This window comes from Dermacentor variabilis, chromosome 2, assembly GCF_050947875.1.
Source record: "Dermacentor variabilis isolate Ectoservices chromosome 2, ASM5094787v1, whole genome shotgun sequence".
Lineage (NCBI taxonomy): Eukaryota > Metazoa > Arthropoda > Arachnida > Ixodida > Ixodidae > Dermacentor > Dermacentor variabilis.
Window position 1 is genome coordinate 162,616,326 of NC_134569.1, and position 20,695 is coordinate 162,637,020.

Sequence of the window (20,695 nt, forward strand, 5' to 3'; positions counted from 1 at the left end):
TGCGGTATAATATTGATTCGTGCCAGCAAGCATTTGCTGAAGAGAGTGTCATGTCAGCAAGGGGGAGATTAAATGAGGAATTTTTGTGTTTTCACTCGCAACACGCTACCGAGCATATTCTTGCGCGCGGTATTTTTGCTTCGCTAAGCCAGAAAAAATATTATGGTCCATTTATTTCAAATCCTAATTATCGTCTTTTGCCGAAGAACAATTTGGCTGTTCCTACAGGGTGGCTTATGACGCGCTGTATTGAATTTAAGCAAGCTACAAACTAGAAGTGGATCAATCAACTGGTTTACAATGCCATCCCCAATTTATCGCACTAGTTTTATGCCTCCAGGATTCTTTTATTGGTAAGATAGCTTTAACTGTGGCAGACAACTCAGAAACGCACACAATTTTTTGCTACCTTTTCGCAGCGATTGCCTAATTCATTTAGCCTTGGCGTAGAAATGATATCGAGCATGTGCACTGGCCAGAAACGGCCAGCCACAAAATTAGTTTTGAAAAAAAACTCAGGAAGAAAGCTTAAAATAAACGGGCGGCTAAACTGTAGCTGTAGCTGAAAACCGTGGACACAGAATGGAGGAAGAGGTCAGGAAAGCAGGCAACAACGTACAGGAGAGTCATCAAAAGGAAAGCGAAAGAAACTGGTAGTCAATCCGATTTGAAGAATGGAAACCAAAAAGCGCACGAAGGTTGGCATGAACGGGAAGAAAAAAATTAAAAGGGAAAATCTGTAGAAACGCACAAAGGGAACTGCGTTGCTATTTGAGTCTCTAGCTGGTCACCTAAGTACGAAAACATACGATAGTAGATAACCGCAACGAGGTAAGGCATGTGTCTGCTTCAGAGAAAGTCCGGGAGCCACTTAGCACATAGTAATTCAATGCGAATGTACTCACCCAGTGAGACCAGCAGGTAACGAAGACTTCCCAAAAGCACTTGGATTTAAAGTTCACAAAATCATCAATGAGTCAGCAATCTCGATGAGCAAAACAAATGAGAACGTTGAGTATTGGTGGAAAAAAAAGCGGGGACGAAATTGATACGACAGGACCCGTCACAGGCATAGGTAGCTGTACAAAGTGGATAGCGAAGTTTACAGGTAAAGTAAATAGAAAAATAGAATAAGGAGATGCATACTAATTTCTAGGATGAAAAGTGTGTACAGCATACTCCATTAGCTCAAGTAGGCTAGCTGACTATGCGTCACCGCCACCTTTAATCAGAGATGCTAATATATAATAATAATAATAATCATCATCATCATAACTATCATCAAAGAATCAGCCATCAAAGAAACCCATACTGCTTTTTGAGACACATAGCTTCTCAGCTGAGGAAACTGCCCCGGAGAGACATTTGCAGTGCTTTCGAATCGCACAGCAGGACAATTTTTTTTCAACCTCGAAACAATCTTTCACAGAACCCCGTATGGGTTTCTAGTGTACTTTCGTGCTACACTGGGGGGTACCACAATATTTCCTGCCATACATCTCAGAAGACCCGGAAATGCTACTTCATTCCACAGCTTCAGACGTGCGCTTACGCCTCTTGACGCCACGATGTAGATGCCTACACATATGTGAATATACTCATTAATCGCAGCGTACTCTTTTATTTTACCTCTCCCCTTCCTTTCGATGCCAACTGAAATATTCTACACTAGCGATGTCATTATTGGTGTCGCCACCGCAGATAACATTGCCTATGCTTTTCTTCTGCGGTCTGAAAATTCTCAAAATTGGTCGCCGTCTTTAGCCTCTTCATTTCACAGCTGCCCTACTGTGGTTGTTCTTCCCAAGCTGCTTTTGCGTCGTGTCACGCTTTGCGTAAAAGAGATTCCACCTCATGTCGTACCTCATAGGTTCTGCACTAAGCGCATGTGTTAACATAGAACATATTTCCATTAAATTAGAGGCCATTGCCTGCTTCATCACTGGCGGATATGGTGCATCTCCCCAGAATGAATATTGATGCTCGAACGCTGCTCTAGCACAGATAGAAATGACGTCATCATTATTTGGCCAATGTTAATTAGCGTTGTGCTGTTGCTGACATCTTAGACGCAGAATTTACGCGAGTCTTCATCGATTTTAGATTTGTAGAACTGCAGACCTAGCGCTATTATTACAGCTGTAGAGATAATGCTTTGAAGGAAATTCTAAATATTCGTCAGCTAAATGTGTCGCTCTATCCCTATCATAAAACATAATCTAATAACCTTGTCTAAGATAAGTGGGTACGAATATTTTTGATAGCGCGAGTAGATTGTTATTAGAGCTTGATTTTAGCTTGCGATGAAATTGATTTGGCAATCTGTTTCGCTAGCATGCTGCCTTCGATGCCTCTATGGCTACGTATCCAGCGTATAAAGACATGCTAATTGTACATATACGCTATGCATATGGCGGAATAGAGCTCAGTGAGTACAGAGTTTTAAAGCGAAGCTGTATATGGCTGGGTTCCTTGTAGTTTTCCTTTTTTTCCGTCAAAAAAAGAGAAACAAAGACATAAACAACGTTAAAAATGAACCTTGGCGATCGTGGTCCGCTCTCGGATGTTGTTGAATAACGGGCCGACCCACGCTGGAGGCGAAGCCGCCTTCAAGCGCTTCGCCAATAATAATAATAATAATAATAATAATAATAATAATAATAATAATAATAATAATAATAATAATAATAATAATAATAATAATAATAATAATAATAATAATAATATAAAATATGTGAATCAAGGTGCATTGCTCCAAGTCGATGTTTATTATTATCGTCACCAGCCTATATTGTGTCCACTGCAGGACAAAACCTCTCCCTACGATCTCCAATTACCCCTGTCCTGTGCCAACCGATTTCAAAAAGCGCCCGCAAATTTGCTAATTTCATTGCCCCACCTAGTCTTCTGCCATCCGCGACTTCTCTTGGCACCCATTAGGTTACCATAATGGCCCATCGTTTATCTAGTCTACGCATTACATGACCTGCCCAGCTCCAATTTTTCTCCATGTCAATTAGCATATCGGCTAAACCCGTTTTGATCCAAACCGTTCTCTTTCTGCCTCCTTAACGTTATGGCTAGCATTCTTCCTTCCATCGCTCTTTGCGCTGTCCTTGATATCGAGCTTCATACGCTTCCTCCTATCAAGACTGAGTAGAAAGGCCACATCACCGAGAGGCTGTCCAGTCATTGGGAAAACATCATTGCATGACCAGTTATTTTAATTGGAAAACGGGGCCGCGGTAGCTAGATTGGTAGGGCATCGGAAGCGTAATGCGCAGACGTGGGATGGTTCCTTGACAGCGGCAAGCTGTTTTTTCATCCACTTTCATTTACATTACTATATCATTTCTCTCATTCAATTAGCAAGTACAAGTAATTTCCCACATGTCATTGCTTCTTGTTTGCTGGCTTCTTATGATATTATTAATAAAAATCGGGCCCCTCGGTTCACCCCATTTCTTCTCGTGTATTGGTCTTCAATCCGGCAACATTGATGCCCTCAGGTAGCACGTGTGCGTTTATTGACTAGTTGCATTCACCCAAAAACATCACATACCAGTTCACGTTTGACTTTCAGGTCCTTTTCGTATGTCAATGTATAGCTTAGTTATTTTTTCTTCCATCGGTCCTACGTGCCATATTCCAGTGGACTATGAGCAAAACGAGCACAATGTGAGAGAAGGAGCCAACGTTTCGACAAGTTGACTTGTCTTCGTTAAGGACGAAGAAATTCCTTGAAGGCCTTGAAGAAGACAACTCCACCTTCTTCTCGTTTTACTCATCGTCTTGAATTTCCATCTCCCGCCTTCCCCGTGTTTTCCCTAGAATTCTAGTGCACTCTAATGCAGAACAGGCATAAGGTGTCAACCCTTTGTTCATTCACCATTACATTTTTTATCCTGCAGAAAGCGCAGGCCATTGCCTGGTGTCGTACCGCCTTCTGGCTTCCTTCCTAGGTTTATTTCCAATGCACCAAAATAATCTGAACTTTTCTGCTCTAACAATAATAATATTTTTATACATTGTTGCTATTGGAAGTTCATTATCCTTATAAACTCTGTTTCAAGTGTGAACGCAGGTTTCACTCAGCAGCAGACCAAGATTCCTACATCGATGCTACGTTCTTTGACGAAAAGCGTAGTCGCCATTGCTTAGACGATTAAAGCCCTAAAAGGCCTGCAGCCCTCATGACATCCCATCCACAATTCCAAAACGTTGCGGCGGTATTTGTGCCCCCTTATTGACAGCTACCGCCCTCATGATTCCTACAATTACCCCACGACCCTCACTCCCCAGCAGCTGCGGAGCACGTGACAAAGGTGGTGGTCAGATCTGTAACAGATCACGGTCAAGCACGCACAAAGAAGGACAAAGTGAGGAGGCGACAACACCAGCACTAAGTAAGCGCTTGTGTTGTCTGCTACTCATTTTGTCCACGTTCGTGCCCGCTTGACCGTGATCTGCTATGCGTAGCCAACTAGCCCAAAAGTCGGTGCTCTTCAGACCTGTAACGCACCAGATAGTGTTAAGAATTTCCGGGTCCCGACAGGCTGCCAATGGAAACTGACCCTCTCAACCTTTAACACCCGAACTCTTTCGAGTGGCGCTAGCTTAGCAGGACTCTCGGAGGAACTATCAGACATTGTTTGGGATACCATCGGCCTTAGTGAGACTAGAAGAACTGCCGTGCCTTCTACACTGCTAAATAATGACCATGTCCTCTGCTATTGAGGTCTCCCAGATAAGAAGCAATACGGGGTAGGATTCCTAATCCATAGGCACATAGCGGGCAACACTGACGAATGCTACAGCATTAATGAGGAGGTAGCAAAGTCGTAATAAAAATCTAATACGAGGTATAGAATAAAGGTAATACTAGCCTACGCTGCAAGATCCACTCACGCTTGATATGAAGTAGTTCAGTTTCATGAAGATGTTGAGTTAACGATGAGAAAAATGCGAACAGTATACTATAGTAATGGGCGTCTTCAGTGCAAAAGTGAGGAAAAGGCAGGCCAATGAAGAAGCAATTGACAACTATGGCATGGTTTCTAGGAACGCTAGAGAAGAGATGGTAGTAGAATTCGCAGAAAGGAATATGCTGCGAATAATAAATACCTTCTTCAGGAAGCGTAGCAGCAGAAACAGCACATGGAATAGCCCTCATGCTGAAATGATAAATGAAATTGATTTCATGCTTTCTGCCGATACCAGTATAGTGCAGGATATAGAAGTGTGAGGCAGGGCAAAGGTGGGGGGGTCTTTCAGTGATCATAGGTTCATGAAGGCTTTGATTCACCTCAATTTAAGAGAGAAAGAGTAAAATTGGTCAATAACAAACAAGCTAACCTAGACGCAGTAGGTGCAGGAGCAGAAAAATTCAGACTGGTACTTGCAAAGAAATATGCAGCATTAGAACAGAGAGTTGAAGTGACATAGAGGTAATAAATGACACCGTAAGTAGGCTAATTTCCGAGGCAGCAATTGACGTGTGAGGCAAAGCACCAAGGCAACCAGTAGGGAAGTTCTCCCATGTAACGAAGGCACTAATAAAGGACTTCTCTTCATATTCTCATTGGCTGGGCTGGGCTGCGCTGCGCGTGGGCAGCAGCGAGGCGTCACAGCCCATCAGTACTTCAGCAGCATACGAATTGGGCACGTCCACTAGGTGGACTCCTACAGAATACTTCCTCTGAACGCATGCAGCAACTTCAGGTCATAGCTATCAGACTAATGACTTTCAGCCCATTTGATTTGCCCTGCACGTCAGTTTTTCTTAAACCTAACATTCTCCAGTTACGAGAAATATTCCGTCAGCACTTATTCATACGTGCTTATAGACTCATCACACACGGCATGTACATCTAATTTACTGATTCCCAACACATCAATAATAAGCGCGCTGCCTGGTTATTGCTGCGCAATTATCTTTTGGCTGCCGTAAGTACAAATTACGGCAACTTCACAATCGTCTTCTCTAGCTTACAATAGGTAATTCATTGGCTTTAGAATTAAAATCACCACCCAAAGCTCAGGCGTTCTTCGAGTGCAACAAGAAATATTACGCTGGGAAATAAACCGACTTATCTTATTTTTCTAATCAGCTGTCACTATTTTTGTTATTTTGCTAAGTTCGTTTGTTTTTCTACGGGTAATTGATATTACTAACATGGAAGCGAGTTTCATCTCTTATGTCGCATTGATTATTCTCGCCAATATGTGTTCTTCTTAAGCTTGTTCACACGCTTTTGATTAATTTTCAGGCTCATCAATAATGAGCATCACAATGACCTCATGTATCCAATTTCTTATTATAGATAATGAACATGGGAATTATTAATTTTCATGTTCGCACGAAAGTACATTTTCACTGTTTTTGTATAATGTCCCAATTAATATAATCATGGGAATTCTATCAAAACTCGGGGCCGCACTGCTGCAATACTCTCCCCATGCAACTCCAACATGACTATCGCAACAAACAAGACATGACATCTCTTCACACATATAAATTTGCGCATGATTTCTTTATTTATGTACGGCAGTAAAATTAATGACTCGAATTATTTCCCCATTTCTCTCCCTTATGGTAGCTCGGAGATTTTTCGGCTAATTCGTAACATTGTTTTTACAGGAAAGATCTAATTTATTCTGAAACAGCAAAGATTTTTGGCTGGCCACTTCATTATTACAAATCTCGGAAGTTTTGTGGCGTAGATCTCCGTGCCGGTATTTAAGAAGAAGCAGATTTATGACATGTACTGCGATTTCAGGAAGACATGACGTAGACAACCGCACAGCGCCTCTGGTTAAGGGTAAATAGTTTGGGATTGACTTGTCTGTTGTCAATCTCCTTCGCAGGTATTATCTTGATAGATTATTTCATGGTGGCAACAACGATCAAACATCTTCTTTGTGCATGACAAGTTGCGACGACGCTCGATGATGACTGCAAGGAATTTCCTTTTTTGATATTTATTATTCTATCTTTTTTTACCAATTCAGAGTGCTTTTTTCCTTGTATATGCCACTATGTTCAGAAATGCAGATGCCATCCTTGGCGTCTGGCACGTTTAGACTTCCGCATTTTTTTAAGTTAGGAGTGTTGATGATATAGGGAACGAAATTTCTTGTATTTATTAATTATTTATAATTATAAACTTCGTTACGTCCTGTGAAAAATTATACCTCGCCTCATTTATTGGACGATATTTACTTTCTGAATGCCGCGAGAGTACGTGGGGAAATATGTCAAATTCTAATGTCTGACACGCATTGTTTAAGCAATTTTACATGAATTCAGCAATCAATACCCTTGAAGTCATCATAATTATCTACTTTAATTATGCCACCTGTTATATTTTTGTCTATCGCGTCTATAACAAAGAGTTAAATAATTGATCCACTATTTGCCCTATCCGCGTCGAAGCATACACGACATTCGACATCGTTTGTTATCCGAGTAAAATAGACAGTTCATTTTTTTAGGATAGTTTGAGCATGTAATAGTTTAGTTGATAGTTAGGACAGCTTGAGCAGGGTGCAACAGTGGCGTATAGGTAGAGGATCCGCCTCGCGTGCAACCGGACCGTGGTTCCAATACCTGTGCCGCGCAATTTTCCACCGGATCAAAAGTAAAAAAATACGCGAGTTGATACAATTGCATAAACAGGCCTCTAGGGCGGCATTATCCCGGTGGCAAGAAACCGGTAACGCACTCCCGCACCAGAGCAGGATTGGTCACAACCTCCTATATGATTACAACAATGAAATCCCGGCCCTCAGTCCCCAGCAGCTGCGAAGCAACTGACCACAGCTGTGGTCAGACCTGTGACACAGCAGGGGTTGCTAAGAATCCCTGGATCCGGACAGGCCGCCATTCGAATACGAACCTGGCAAAGTTTAACGCTAGAACGTTATCGAGTGAGGCGAGTCCAGCAGTGCTATTGGAGGAATTAGAGGGCAGTAAATGGGATATAAGAGGGCTCAGTGAAGTTAGGAGGACAAATGAAGCATATACAGTGTTAAAAAGCGAGCACGTCCTGTGCTACCGGGGCTTAGCGGAAAGACGAGAACTAGGAGTCGGATTCCTGATTAATAAGAATATAGCTGGTAGCATACAGGAATTCTATAGCATCAACGAGAGGGTGGCAGGTATTGTTGTCAAACATATTAAGAAGTACAAATTGAAGGTCGTACAGGTCTACGCCCCTACATCCAGTCATGATGACCACGAAGTCGAAAGCTTCTATGAAGACGTGGAATCACCGATGGGCAAAGTCAAAACAAAATACAGTATACTGACGGGCGACTTCAATGCCAAGGTAGGCAAGAAGCAGGCTGAAGACAACTCAGTGGGGAAATATAGCATAGGCTTCTAGGTATAGCAGGGGAGAATTATTAGTAGAGTTTGAAGAACAGAATAATATGCGGATAATGAATACCTTATTCCGCAAGCGGGATAGCCGAAAGTGGACGTGGAGGAGCCCGAATGGCGAGACTAGAAATGAAATAGACTCTATACTCTGAGCTAACCCTGGCATCATACAAGATGTGGATGTGCTCGGTAAGGTGCGCTGCAGTGACAATAGTACGGTAAGAACACGAATTAACCTAGACTTGAGGAGGGAACGGAAGAAACTGGCACATAGGAAGCTTATCAATGAGGTGGCGGTAAGAGGGAAAATAGAGGAATTCCGGATCAAGCTACAGAAGCGGAATCACGAAGAGGACCTTAGTGTTAAAACAATGAACGACAATCTTATGGCCGTCATTAAGGAGTGTGCAATAGAAGTTGGTGGTAACTCCATTAGACAGGATACCCGTAAGCTATCGCAGGAGGCGAAAGATCTGATCAAGAAACGCCAATGTATGAAAACCTCTAACACTACAGATAGAATAAAACTGGCAGAACTTTCGAAGTTTTTCAACACGCGTAGGCCAGCTGACATAAGGAAGTATAATATGGATAGAATTGAACATGCTCTCAGGAACGGCGGAAGCCTAAAAGCTATGAAGAAGAAGCTAGCAATTGGCAAGAATCAGATGCATCCGTTAAGAGACGATGCCGGCAATAACATTGCTAATATGGATGAGACAGTTCAAGTGGTTGAGGAGTTCCGTAGAGATTTATAAAGTACCAGTGGCACACACGATGACAATGCAATACAGAATAGTCTAGAGGCACTTGAAATCCCACAAGTAACGCCGGAAGAAGCAAAGAAAGCCTTGAGAGCTATCCAAAGGGGCAAGGCAGCTGGGGAGGATCAGGTAACAGCAGATTTGTTGAAGGATGGTAATCCGATTGCTCTAAAAATACTGGCCACCCTGTACACGCAATGACGCATGACCTCGAGCGTACTGGAATCTTGGAAGAACGCTAACCTAATCCTAATCAATAAGAAAGGGGACGCCAAAGACTTGAAAAATTATAGACCGATCTGCTTACTGTCCGTTGCCTACAAATATTTACTAAGGTAATCGCCAATGGAATCAGGAACACCTTAGACTCCTGTCAACCAAAGGACCAGGCAGGATTCCGTAAAGGCTACCTAACAACAGACCATATTCAGACTATCCATCAGGTAATAGAGAAATATGCGGAATAGAACCAACCCTTATATCTAGCTTTCATTGATTACGAGAAAGCGTTTGATTCAGTCGAAACTTCAGCAGTCATGGAGACATTACGGAATCAGGGTGTAAATGAGCCGTAAGTAAAAATACTGAAACTTATCTGTAGCGGCTCCACTGCCACCATAGTTCTATATAAAGAAAGCAACAAAATCCCAATAAATTAAGGCTTCAGGCAGGGAGATACGATCTCTGCAATGCTATTCACAGCGTTATTATAGGAGGTATTCAGAGACCTGGATTGGGAAGAATTGAGGACCACAGTTAATGGAGAATGCCGTAGTAACTTGCTATTCGCTTATGATATTGCCTTGCTTAGTAACTCAGGGGACCGATTGCAATGCCACTACCGTCAAGATGTTTGTAGCATAACGCATGCAGAAAAGTTAACAAATCCGATGTCATCATTATCAGCAGCCTCTCTAATGTCCACGGCAGTACGAAGGGCTCTGCCTGCGATCTGCAATTGCCCTTGTCCGGCCCCAACGAATTCCAGCTAGCGCCTGCAAATCTCTCAATTTCATCACACTAACTAGTTTTCTGCCATCCTCGATTGCACTACCCTTCTCTTGGCACACTTTCTGTGACCCTAATGGTTGACCGGTTAGCTAACCTGCACAATACATGACTTGCCCAGCTCCGTTCCTTCTGTTAATACCAAGTTGAATATCGGCTGTTCCCATTGGCTCTCTGATCTACACAGCTCCTTTCCTGTCTCTTAATGTTACGCCTAAAGTTTTCCTTTGCATCGCTCTTTGAACTTTTTCATCCTTCGCACGAGCCAATTGGATATTCTAATATAGAACTGTAAGAGGTGAGGAAATATTAGCAAAGACCGCATCCACTCTAGACGAGTTTATGAAAATGCCCTACATTCTGCTAAAGTGTACTAATATAAATAAAGCTGGAGAATATAAGTACGTTCTCGGTCATCCTCGTTTCTTATGGCCAGACCAGGTTGACCGTAATCCTTTCGCAAAAGACCGTTGCCATTGTTGTACTACGTATATTTGAAGTGCTTTTCCTTTGCTCAAGGTTTATCTCAGAAAATCAGTGCCTGACTAGCCTGAGTGAAATTTTCGATGAGGTGCAGAGAATTCAACTCGTTGTTGTGAACCTTGCTATTAGAAAGCCATACGTAACAAGTACACAGCCGCAAGAAGTGGACATTAATGAGAGGGGATTGCCTTGTTGCAGGTAACCCGTGGATCGACATGTCCGGCTCAGCAACAAACTGAGGCATCCTAATTTCCCGCGCGACTTCTTTTTATTCTTCAATTACACCTTCATTACCCCTCAATTACGTCATTCAACTACATTGATCGCATTGCATAGTAACAAGCTTCAAAGCATTGTGGGATCCAGCTAGACCTGAGGCGAACAATTATTCAATTAGAGGCTGTATCTGACATTGTAGTGCACTGCATGCAAATGATCTCGTGAATCACGCCAATCTATGCAATGAACAAAAGCTCTGACGGCCGCACTCGAGATAACTGTGGTATCTAGGTCCCTAAACGTGCATTTCCACGACCGTTTATCGTGTGGAAGGAATATATCTCTTCCAAAAGGACAAAAAGAACAGATCATCAAGATTCCAAGGTATAAAAGCCGCCGCGTTCCCGCAGCTTATTCACATTTCGCTCGATACAACTGAGAAATACCCTGGGGCTCCTGATTTTGGTAAGTAGACCTACACGTACCGTGCTTCAGTTGCCTTCGTAATGTGAGAACCGCTGGCGTTTACAAACATAAAAAGCAATGGAATATGACTTATATGACATACAGTTCATCTTCCTATATCATTAGCTAATGAAGATGAATATACGGGAGGATATTTTCACAGAGTGTGCCAGTCTTTCTTATACAATGCTGCTTGCTTGATGTCATACTAGTGAGGCGGGCAACCTACGTGAAAATAAAATTGGGGGTAGCAATAAGCGTTAGGTTCTCAGTGAACTAATCTGAGATTAATGAAGCCTCTCAGTAAATAAGCAGTTCCTTTCAGGCAGTGGTGGAAGGTTGCTACATATTGGCCATCTCACTTAAAATTAGGTCAATAATATCTTATTTCAAAATAAACGCACATCTGTATTTTAAAGGTTCTGGGCTAGAAAAGATGGTGCTGAAGGAATAGCCATGGTTTATAACACTGTAGACGTGTAGACCATAGATAGCTACAGTATTTTTTACATCTCTCGCAGGCGTCATGAGGCACCTTTCGGCAGCCATTTGTCTCGTGGTGCTCGTCGCCTTTACGGGTACGTAAGAATATTTATTCCACTAATGAACAAAGTAACTGAAATATATCAATTTCATTGTACATAAATGAACCTATGTAAATTAAGAAATGGTAAATGAAGCGATCATATACCGACAAAGAAGCTTTTACACGAGCTACACGCATTTGTTATCTTGTAGGTTACAATACCAAAGTTTATTCTGTGTTGGCATGCTCAGATTATTGATTTTCACTTTCAAGGTTATTCGCACGCTACCAAGTATGACTTGAGAGTTCCCGCTGATTACCCTTCTGTCCATTTTTTTTATCGAAATCAAGCGGTGACAGTTGTAAGAAACAAAACTACAAATATAAAAATCTTGCTCTCTTCACAGGATAATATATGATACTGAAACTCGTAAGAAGACGTTCATGAACCATACGATTAGAGAGTGCCACTTGCGGTAATCAATAATTTGCAGTAAGTCAACTGACATGTTACTTTACGCGAGAATACCATCGGTGAAGCAAAGGTTGCTTACATGTTCCTCGTTTGCCAACACACGCAGTAGTTTTAATGTACTACACATATTTCATACAAATAATTTGTTAGAGACCCTCAAACGTCTAACAAAAACTCCTGTGTATGCGATTACAGTGGACGCACACACGATTTCCCAGGAAGAATCTGACCTTGACGCAACATTTGACAGGGCGGCCGAATGTGCCGCTCACGATGCTGTTCATGTGGGTGAGATCCTGCGGGAAGTGGCCCAGACCCTAGCTGCTGACGAAGAGATTAAGTCTGAGGTGCGTAGAAAAACCAGAGTTAAATTTAGGAGGCGAAATGTATATTTATTTCCAGGAGCAGCTTGAATTTACTGCTACTAAAAGCTGTAATAGTCCGTCTACAGAAGGCGGTAAAAATACAGGGTATAGGGGAAGTCCAGATCAGCACTCTAGCGACGGCCCCTTCCGAGTAACAGAAACTAATATAGAAGACTACACTTATGCTGATTGCATGCATTTGAATCAATTATACCCCGGGAAACACGACGCCGAGATCGTAGATTGAACACCACCTTTGAGGCTGCAGGCGTATTCTCTGCCTAAGCAAATAAGGCTGTGAGTGAGATACTGTACATATTTTCCTTAATACAAGTTAACATATTTCATAGCTACTTTTATTGGCTCCAATATTTCATTTCATTTCATTTATTTCTGGAAGTGCCCAATAACAGCTCTACGGCTTTGTATTGGCGCAGTCGTGTTACACCAAGAGCAGAAAACAGAAACTCTTCAGGAAGCGTATAATATGCCCCTCTACACACTATTGACGCGTTCAGAAAATTATATTAGGCAATACTAATTGCTGAATGTTTCCGAAACGTGATCACTCAAGAAGCGCGAGCGGTGTATCCACGAATAGGTATTGTGCGAGGTCACAAAGTGCATTCGCTGTGCGAAATCTGTTTATCCGTTCTAGTATGGCTAAATAAATTATGTTAGGTGCAGTATGGTCGCTCCACCCGTATACTACAATATGTAGACAACGTTTTTCACGAAGTTGCGGTGGCACTCTAGTATACCAGAGAAAAAAAAAACAGCTGTAACTCTTTAGGAGTTGCCTCTAGGATCATGGGCAAGTATATGGTCGGAAAAAGGTCGCTATTTCCATAACTCACCCGTGCTCTACATCATATTAATAATAATAACAATCATCATCATCAGCAGCAGCAGCAGGAGCGGCATCCTCATCAGCCTCTTCGATATCCACTTCAGGACAACTACCCCTCCCTGCGCTCTCTAATTACACTTGTCCCGCGACAACCGATTCCAGCTAGAGCCGGCGAATTTCAAAATTTCAGCGTACCACTTAGTCTTCTGCCGTACTCGACAGTTCTTCCCTTCTCTTGGGACCAATTCCGTAACCCTAATGGTGCATCGGTTATCTAACCTACGCACAACATCACCTACCCAACTCCATTTCTCTCTCCTAACGTCAATCAGAATATCAATTACTCCCATTTTCTCTCGGATCCAGACCGGTCTCTTTCTGTCTCTTAACGTTATGCCTAGCATTCTTCGTTCCATCGCTCTTTGTGTGGTCCTTGTTCTCAAATTTCTTTTCCAGTCTACAAGTTTCGGCCCCATATATCATCACTGGTTGTACACCTTCCTTTCCAATGATAATGGAAAGTTCTAGTCAGGAGCTGACAAAGTTTGCCGTATGCGCTCGAACCCATTTTTATTCTCCGAATTTCCTTGTCATGGTCAGGTTCCCTGTTATTAATTGACATAGGTAAACGTACTCCCTTACATAATCTAGAGGCTAACTGGCGATCCTCAAGTCTTGCTCCCTTGCCTGGCTATTCATGATTAGTTTTGTCGTCTGCAAATTAATCTTCGACCCCACCCTTACACTCTCCATGTGAAGATCCTCAATCATTTGTTGTAACTCGTCTCCAGTGTTTCTGAACGGAAAAATATCGTCTGCAACACGAGCGTTGCTGGGATATTTGCCGTCGATCCTTACTCCTAAGCCTCCCCAGTTTATTAGCATCAATACTGCTTCCAGGCACGCAGTGAATAGCATTGGAGAGATGTGTCTTCTTGTATGACCCCTTTCTTTGTGGGTATCTTCCTACTTGTGCACAATTGAGGCAGCTGTAGAATCTCTGTAGATATTTTCCAAAATATTTACGTAAGTGGCCTGTGCTCCTTGATTAAGTTATGCCTCTATGACTGCTGGTATCGCTACAGAACCAGATTCCTTTTCGTAATCTATGAAAGCCATATGGAGAGGCCTATTGTGCTCTGCGGATTTCTCGATTACCTGATATATTACATGGACGTGATCTGTTGTAGAGTATCCCTTCCTGAAACCTGCCTGTTACCTTCGTTGACTAAAGTCCAGTCTTCCGTTTATTCTATTGGAAATTATGTTGTTGAATATTTTATTTAATACTGGAAGTAAGCTGGACTAGCTATAGTTTTTTCAATTATTTAACGTCTCCCTGTTTGTGGGTTAGTATAAGCTTCGCATTCTTCCAGTTTTCTGGGACCCTTGCAGTCGATGGACAATTCGTATCAAGAGTCGCCAGTTTTCGAAGCATTATGACTTCTCCATCTTTGATTCAATGGATTGTTATTCATCTTCTCATGCCACCCCCCTCGTTTCATGCCATCCAAGGCCCTTCTGACCTCATCGTTAGTTATAGGAGGAGTTTCTGTGTAATGTTCATCACTGAATCTAATGGAGGTATCGTGACCCCTCTGGGTACCGCAGAGGTCAGTATAAAAATCATCCGTTGCTTTTACTATATCTTGGAGACAGCTGATGATATTACATTGCTTGTCTTTCAGTGCACACATCTTGGTTTGTCCTATGCCATGTTTTTGTCACAGATATAAGGCTGTGCCCACTTTATACGGCTTCTTCACTCTTTCTGACGCTATATTATGGAATATCGCTCATTTTCGCCTTGTTGATCAATTTTCACAGTTCCCGCCAATTTTGTCTTATCTCTTGAGTTGGACACTTTTATTATTTGTCGTTTCTTTATTAGGTCATTTGTTACTTGCGGCCGCTTACGTACTGGTTGCCTTGACTCATTAATTTCTGCTTTAATTGCTGCTTCTGAAGCCAGCCTAGTTACGGTTTCATCCAGTGCCTCTATGTCAGCTTCATGTGTCTGTTCTAAGGATGCACATTTGTTCGCAAGTGCGAACCTGTATTGGTTTACTTTCACCCCATACCGCGCCTAGTTTGGCCTGTTCCTGCTTGACCAATTTTACCCTTTTTCTCTTCAAATTGAGGTGAATCCTAGCCCTCACTCATCTAGGATCACTGCACTTTACCCTACCAAATACTTCTACATCCGACACTACGCTGGGATCGGCAGAAAGTATGAATTCATTTTCATTTCTTCTTTCATCATTAGGGTTTTTCCAGGTCTACCTTTTCTTCCAACGCTTCCTGAAGAAGGTGTTCATTATTCGCGGCTTATTCCTTTCCACGAATTTTACCAATATCTCTCCAGTAGTGTTCCTATAATCACCGTCATGGCTGCCAATAGCTTTTTCACCAGCCTGCTTTTCCCCCACCTTTGCATTGAAATCACCCATGACTAAGTACACTAAATTTGCGCTTCTTGCATCCCTAATTCAACATCTTCATAAAATTGTTCCGTTTCTTCTTCGTCGTGACTGAGGGTGGGAGCGTAGGTTTGTACTACCTTTATTCTATACCTTCTATTCAGCGTTATTACGACTAGTGCTGCCCTCTCAGTAATGCTCTTGAATACGTCAATGTTGCCCGCTATGTCCTCATGGATTAGGAATCATACTCCGACCTGCTTCTTATCTCGTAGTCCTCTATGAAGACGTGGCGATTTGTCAGCACTGTCAGGGCCAGTTCTTCCAACCTCACTAAGGCCAATGATATCCGAAACACTGCCTCATACTTCGTCAAAGAGTCCTACTACGCCAGCTTCACTCGTGAGGTGTCCGGTCTTAAACGTTTCAAGGGTCAGTTTCCAGAGATTCTTAGCAGGTCCGGAGATTCTTAGCACCCTCTGCGTCGTTACAGTTCTGACCGCCACCTTCGCCAGATGCTGCACAGCTGCTGGGGACTAACGGCAATCTGGTAATTCAAGGAGTCATTTGGGGGAGGGAGAGGGGATGGCCGAATACTGCACCAGGAAGACCAGTCCCTGTTCTGGTGAGGGAGTGTCTTGTTGTAGTTTAGTGGGTCTGCCTAATTTTGTAGTGCCTGGATTAGTGTATCTCCACGTGCTCTCGGCGTTTTTGCCGGTGTCAGGTGCCACTCGATGACTGCAGATGTAATGTAACGGGGGAGGTGAGTTCCAGTTTCCGAAATTTAGATAAAAAACCGCGAGGATTCGAACTTCTCACTCTGGCAACCGAGCATCCACGCTAGCTGATTCAGATAAGCTTGCGTGCTGTCAGGCCAACTTGTGTCGGAGAAATACAGCCCAGACAATACGATGCAGCCAAAAACATGCTTGAAGTGGCACGACATAGTATGTCTCAATGGATCTAACATCGGGGTTTCGGGGTCTCCCGTACGCATGCGGCCTTGAATGTGGCTAGACACGCGATACATTTTCGGCGAATTTGGAGAACACAACAGTTTGATCACTTTCATAATGGTGGTGTGCTATACAAATTATCATAGTGCAACCTCCGCACAAGCCAAAGAAGGGCGTGTCTTTGAAGTCCTGTAGTCTTAATAAAAAATAACACATCACAAACCTGGGTTGTTCGTTCCGCCAGCTCTCTTATATCGCACTGTTCTCTCACTGGCCCGCTCAGTTCCATCAAGAAAAATACGCGCTGCTCACCTGGTTTTACAGAAATGTCTGAGGGTTGTACTAAGGACGTGTGGAAAACATCGCTGATGAAATAATTTGGGCTGTATAGGTACGTAAAAAGAAGTTGACTCTCGGAAGATTCGCGTCTCTCTTTTCTTTATTTTGATAATGGAAGGTGGGCCCTCTATTGCACGCGCATGGTTGATGCGTACTTCATTATATTTCTAATCCTGCAGTTTTTACACTGCGAACAACATGTGCAGCACCTCCCATAACGCAAACTGAGAGCTTCCATGAGATCTGATCAATTAACATGAGTACACTTTATATCTTTCATAATTTCCAACACAGATAATTAGACTAATTTACAAGCTCCTAGAAAGCACCACCAAATGTTCTTTATCGTGTGCATAATAAAATGACAATAAGTACTTTTTCATAGCAAAATTATACACTCGGGACGCACTTTATAGATTGTTATAGTTATGTCAGCACACATTTTAGACGCAAGCCAAATGTTGTTATTCTCACGCGTTAAGCACAGTTGCCTTCAGCAAATGGGAAACTCATGGCTTTCGAATACATGTATGTTGAAAAGAGACGGAAAGAATTGTAACTAACATTTATGCAACGATTCGCTGTATTTAAACCTTTAATACCTACGTGCTTTCGTTTTTCAGAGTGATGAGTATTTCCTTCGTGCTCTGTGGGAGAAAACAAAAGGCGCTTTGAAGAACGCCACTGAGAATGTGAAGTCAGCCGTAAAAGGCGCCTACAAAGATGCCAAGGGCCACTTCAAGAAAGCCGCTCAGGAAACCAAGAAGAAGTTGGAAGAAAAGGTAGCCGAGATCATGTCCAAGTTGTTAAGCAGAGTTATGAGTGGCTATGCCTTGGAAGATTCTGAGAGTCGGGGGAACTTTATCAAGCTGTTTCTAGATGTCATCATGCGAGCAGCCCAGCGATTTATGAAGATGGGCAAGGCTTTGGAAAGCATTCAGAACTGATGAAAATAAATAAGCTCAGCAGCGAAACTCATAAAATGTTTTGGTGTTGTCCTTCTTTTTAACTCCCAATTCCTGTGACACATGCCTGAAAACGAGATAACGCAGAAAACGTTGAAAGTTGAAAGGCAGGCTCGTTAACGAGGTTCCACATTGTTAGCTACCACACGATGAAAGAGGAGGAAGCGCAGAGAAATGGGAAGGGCGAAATCACGTTACAAGAAATGTTGCGAGCCCAGTCATAACAGTGTTCACCGCGCACTGAGTCCTGTCGTTTGTTTAAAGTGTAAGAAGCTCTTGCAGCCCACTGCGAATATGATAATGGCGTCCATTTTCCGAACGATCGGTCGTGCAGTGACAATAAAATTGCATGGCAATAATGACTTTCATCATCGGAAGAACGGTGGTAATAATTATTATCAATCAATAAATAACTTTAATTTCAATAAACGAGACAAAAAAGCAGAAATGTAAATAAACTACAACGAAAAGCTGTGTGATAAAAATAGATGAAAAAAAGGAACACACTGGAACAACAGCTGCTACAGAATCAGTAACAGTACAATAACCGTGCTCAGTTCACAAACGGACCACAGATAAGCAAGGAGGGAAAAACTATGGAAAGACAGGACAGGAGTGCAGCTTGAAAGAAGTGCGACACAGAAAGGTACAAGATGCTAATAGAAACAAGGCAAAATGTCTTGAAACGTTTAATGATGAGAAAATAGCAGTCGTAAATGTTTTTCATTCTATCGAAAGGCGAGGATCTGCTCGAACAGGCAAAAATGTGGAAGGGTCTATGTTCCCTCGTAGTCCTATGTGGAACCCGTAGTACAACAGAAGTTAGTAAATGCGTGCATCTTATAATTCAATGAATGAATCTGTACGAAAAGAGGACGTTGTTAGGACCATATATGTATCCAAAGACGCAAGTGTAGGATAATTATTGAAACTTCAACTGTCCTTCATGCGCGAGGTCGGAAGACAGTGCTTGTACACACTCATAAACGGTTCTGCCGCCGCTCAATTATTAAGCTATTCGAATTGCTTGTCCATTCCACACCACTGAGGAGCATTCAAGTATTGGGAGACATGAGGATGTGTATAATTCAAGGAGGGGAAAGTGGGGTGCGGAAACGTCTTGTAAGTCTGCCGACTAAACCATTGAGCGCGCAGGTGTCGTTTTGCTAGGTGCTTGGAGTGGATAGATATGCTTAAAGTTATCTAAAAAGTGGACCACTATTTCTTCAACTATCTTGGCTTTGGCCAACACCTGACGACGAAGAAAACAAGGAAACATGATACATTGGTTGTGCACGAATGAGAAACACTTTTCGTTTTAGATGAATTTAGAGTGAGCCCTTTCAAATGGCACAATTTCGAGAGCGAGGATAGGTCGCACAGCAGAGCCCGGAACTACGCAGTACTGCGTATCTCCTTTAAAATTTTGACTCCCTCTATATCAAGAAGAAATAAATGTTTCCGGAATGGTAAGGAAACCTCATTTATCAAAATCAGGAACACAATTGAATAACCTTGGGCCCACCACTAGATGCTGCGATAACAAAAGAATATTGATCACTGACGCTCACGTAGCCGGACATATTGAGGAGACCCCTGCGTAGCAGAATTAGCAGTTTCAACACCATAGTCCGCCAACTTCTCGAGCAGGAGGAGTGGACAGATTACGTAAAAGATTTTTCTGAACTCGCACGACACAGCATCAGGCCTTTTACGTGAGCGGCACGGAAAGCTGCATCATAGTGCTGAAAAAGATGGTGGTACCTCCGCTGCCGGAAAGCAATTCCTTTGGATTTGGAGAGATCCTACTTTCTACGCTGCGCAACATTACATTGTGGATAGCCAATTCAAGACGTTGAAAATGGCAGAGAGAAGACAAATTAAGCGGCAGTCCTCGTCATCCATTTGAGCGCCGGATTTAAAGACAGAAAGAACGCATGTGGTTTTACAAGGACGCGAAAATGGTAACTTATTCAGACAGAAACAAAGACTCTTGTCAGCAGATGCACAATGGTACCTGTAATAAGCATTGTTATTGGTGGCCTAGATGCCATTTTGGCAGCAGGACAAAATTGGTCTAAGGCATGTGAGGCATTCCCTGATGAGATTTTTCTCAGAGAATGCTGAGGTGGAAATTTCGCAGTACTGCCAGGTGACGGTTTCTATACAGTCGAGAAACATATAGTGATAAAATCAGAGATTGCTTGCAGCAGTCGACAGAAAGAGTTCATCAGACGAATAACATCTGCACGTTTCTTGGAACGCATACGAAAACTATTAAAGAAGTCCGCTGGCCCATTAGAATCATCTTGTCCTGTGACTGAATAATAATAATTCAATGCCTCAATGATCACAATAACATCATTCATAGTGGTAAAATTGTTATTAAATTATTACTATATTTACCAATCAATCAATCTTAGGGACCTAAAAATCTGCAAGAGCCACGTAGCCGGACAGAACCAAGGTAATGTTTG

General features: G+C 42.5%; 1 protein-coding gene across 1 annotated transcript; it reads left to right on the forward strand.

Moving 5' to 3' along the window:
* The first annotated feature begins 11,290 nt into the window (after positions 1–11,290).
* On the forward strand, positions 11,291–18,225 carry LOC142571049 (uncharacterized). The gene is made up of 4 exons (XM_075679347.1): positions 11,291–11,322; positions 11,844–11,900; positions 12,519–12,670; positions 17,877–18,225. The coding sequence occupies exons 2-4, from the start codon at positions 11,849–11,851 to the stop codon at positions 18,198–18,200; spliced, it is 528 nt and encodes a 175-aa protein (XP_075535462.1). The 5' UTR covers positions 11,291–11,322; positions 11,844–11,848; the 3' UTR covers positions 18,201–18,225.
* The last annotated feature ends 2,470 nt before the right edge of the window (positions 18,226–20,695 follow it).

Bases quoted from the DNA above. Each gene is read 5' to 3' on its own strand.
- LOC142571049 (XM_075679347.1), top strand. From the start codon at position 11,849: ATGAGGCACCTTTCGGCAGCCATTTGTCTCGTGGTGCTCGTCGCCTTT. The intron at 11,901-12,518 runs GTACGTAAGAAT...ATGCGATTACAG, and splicing joins GGTGCTCGTCGCCTTTACGG to TGGACGCACACACGATTTCC. The intron at 12,671-17,876 runs GTGCGTAGAAAA...TTCGTTTTTCAG, and splicing joins ACGAAGAGATTAAGTCTGAG to AGTGATGAGTATTTCCTTCG.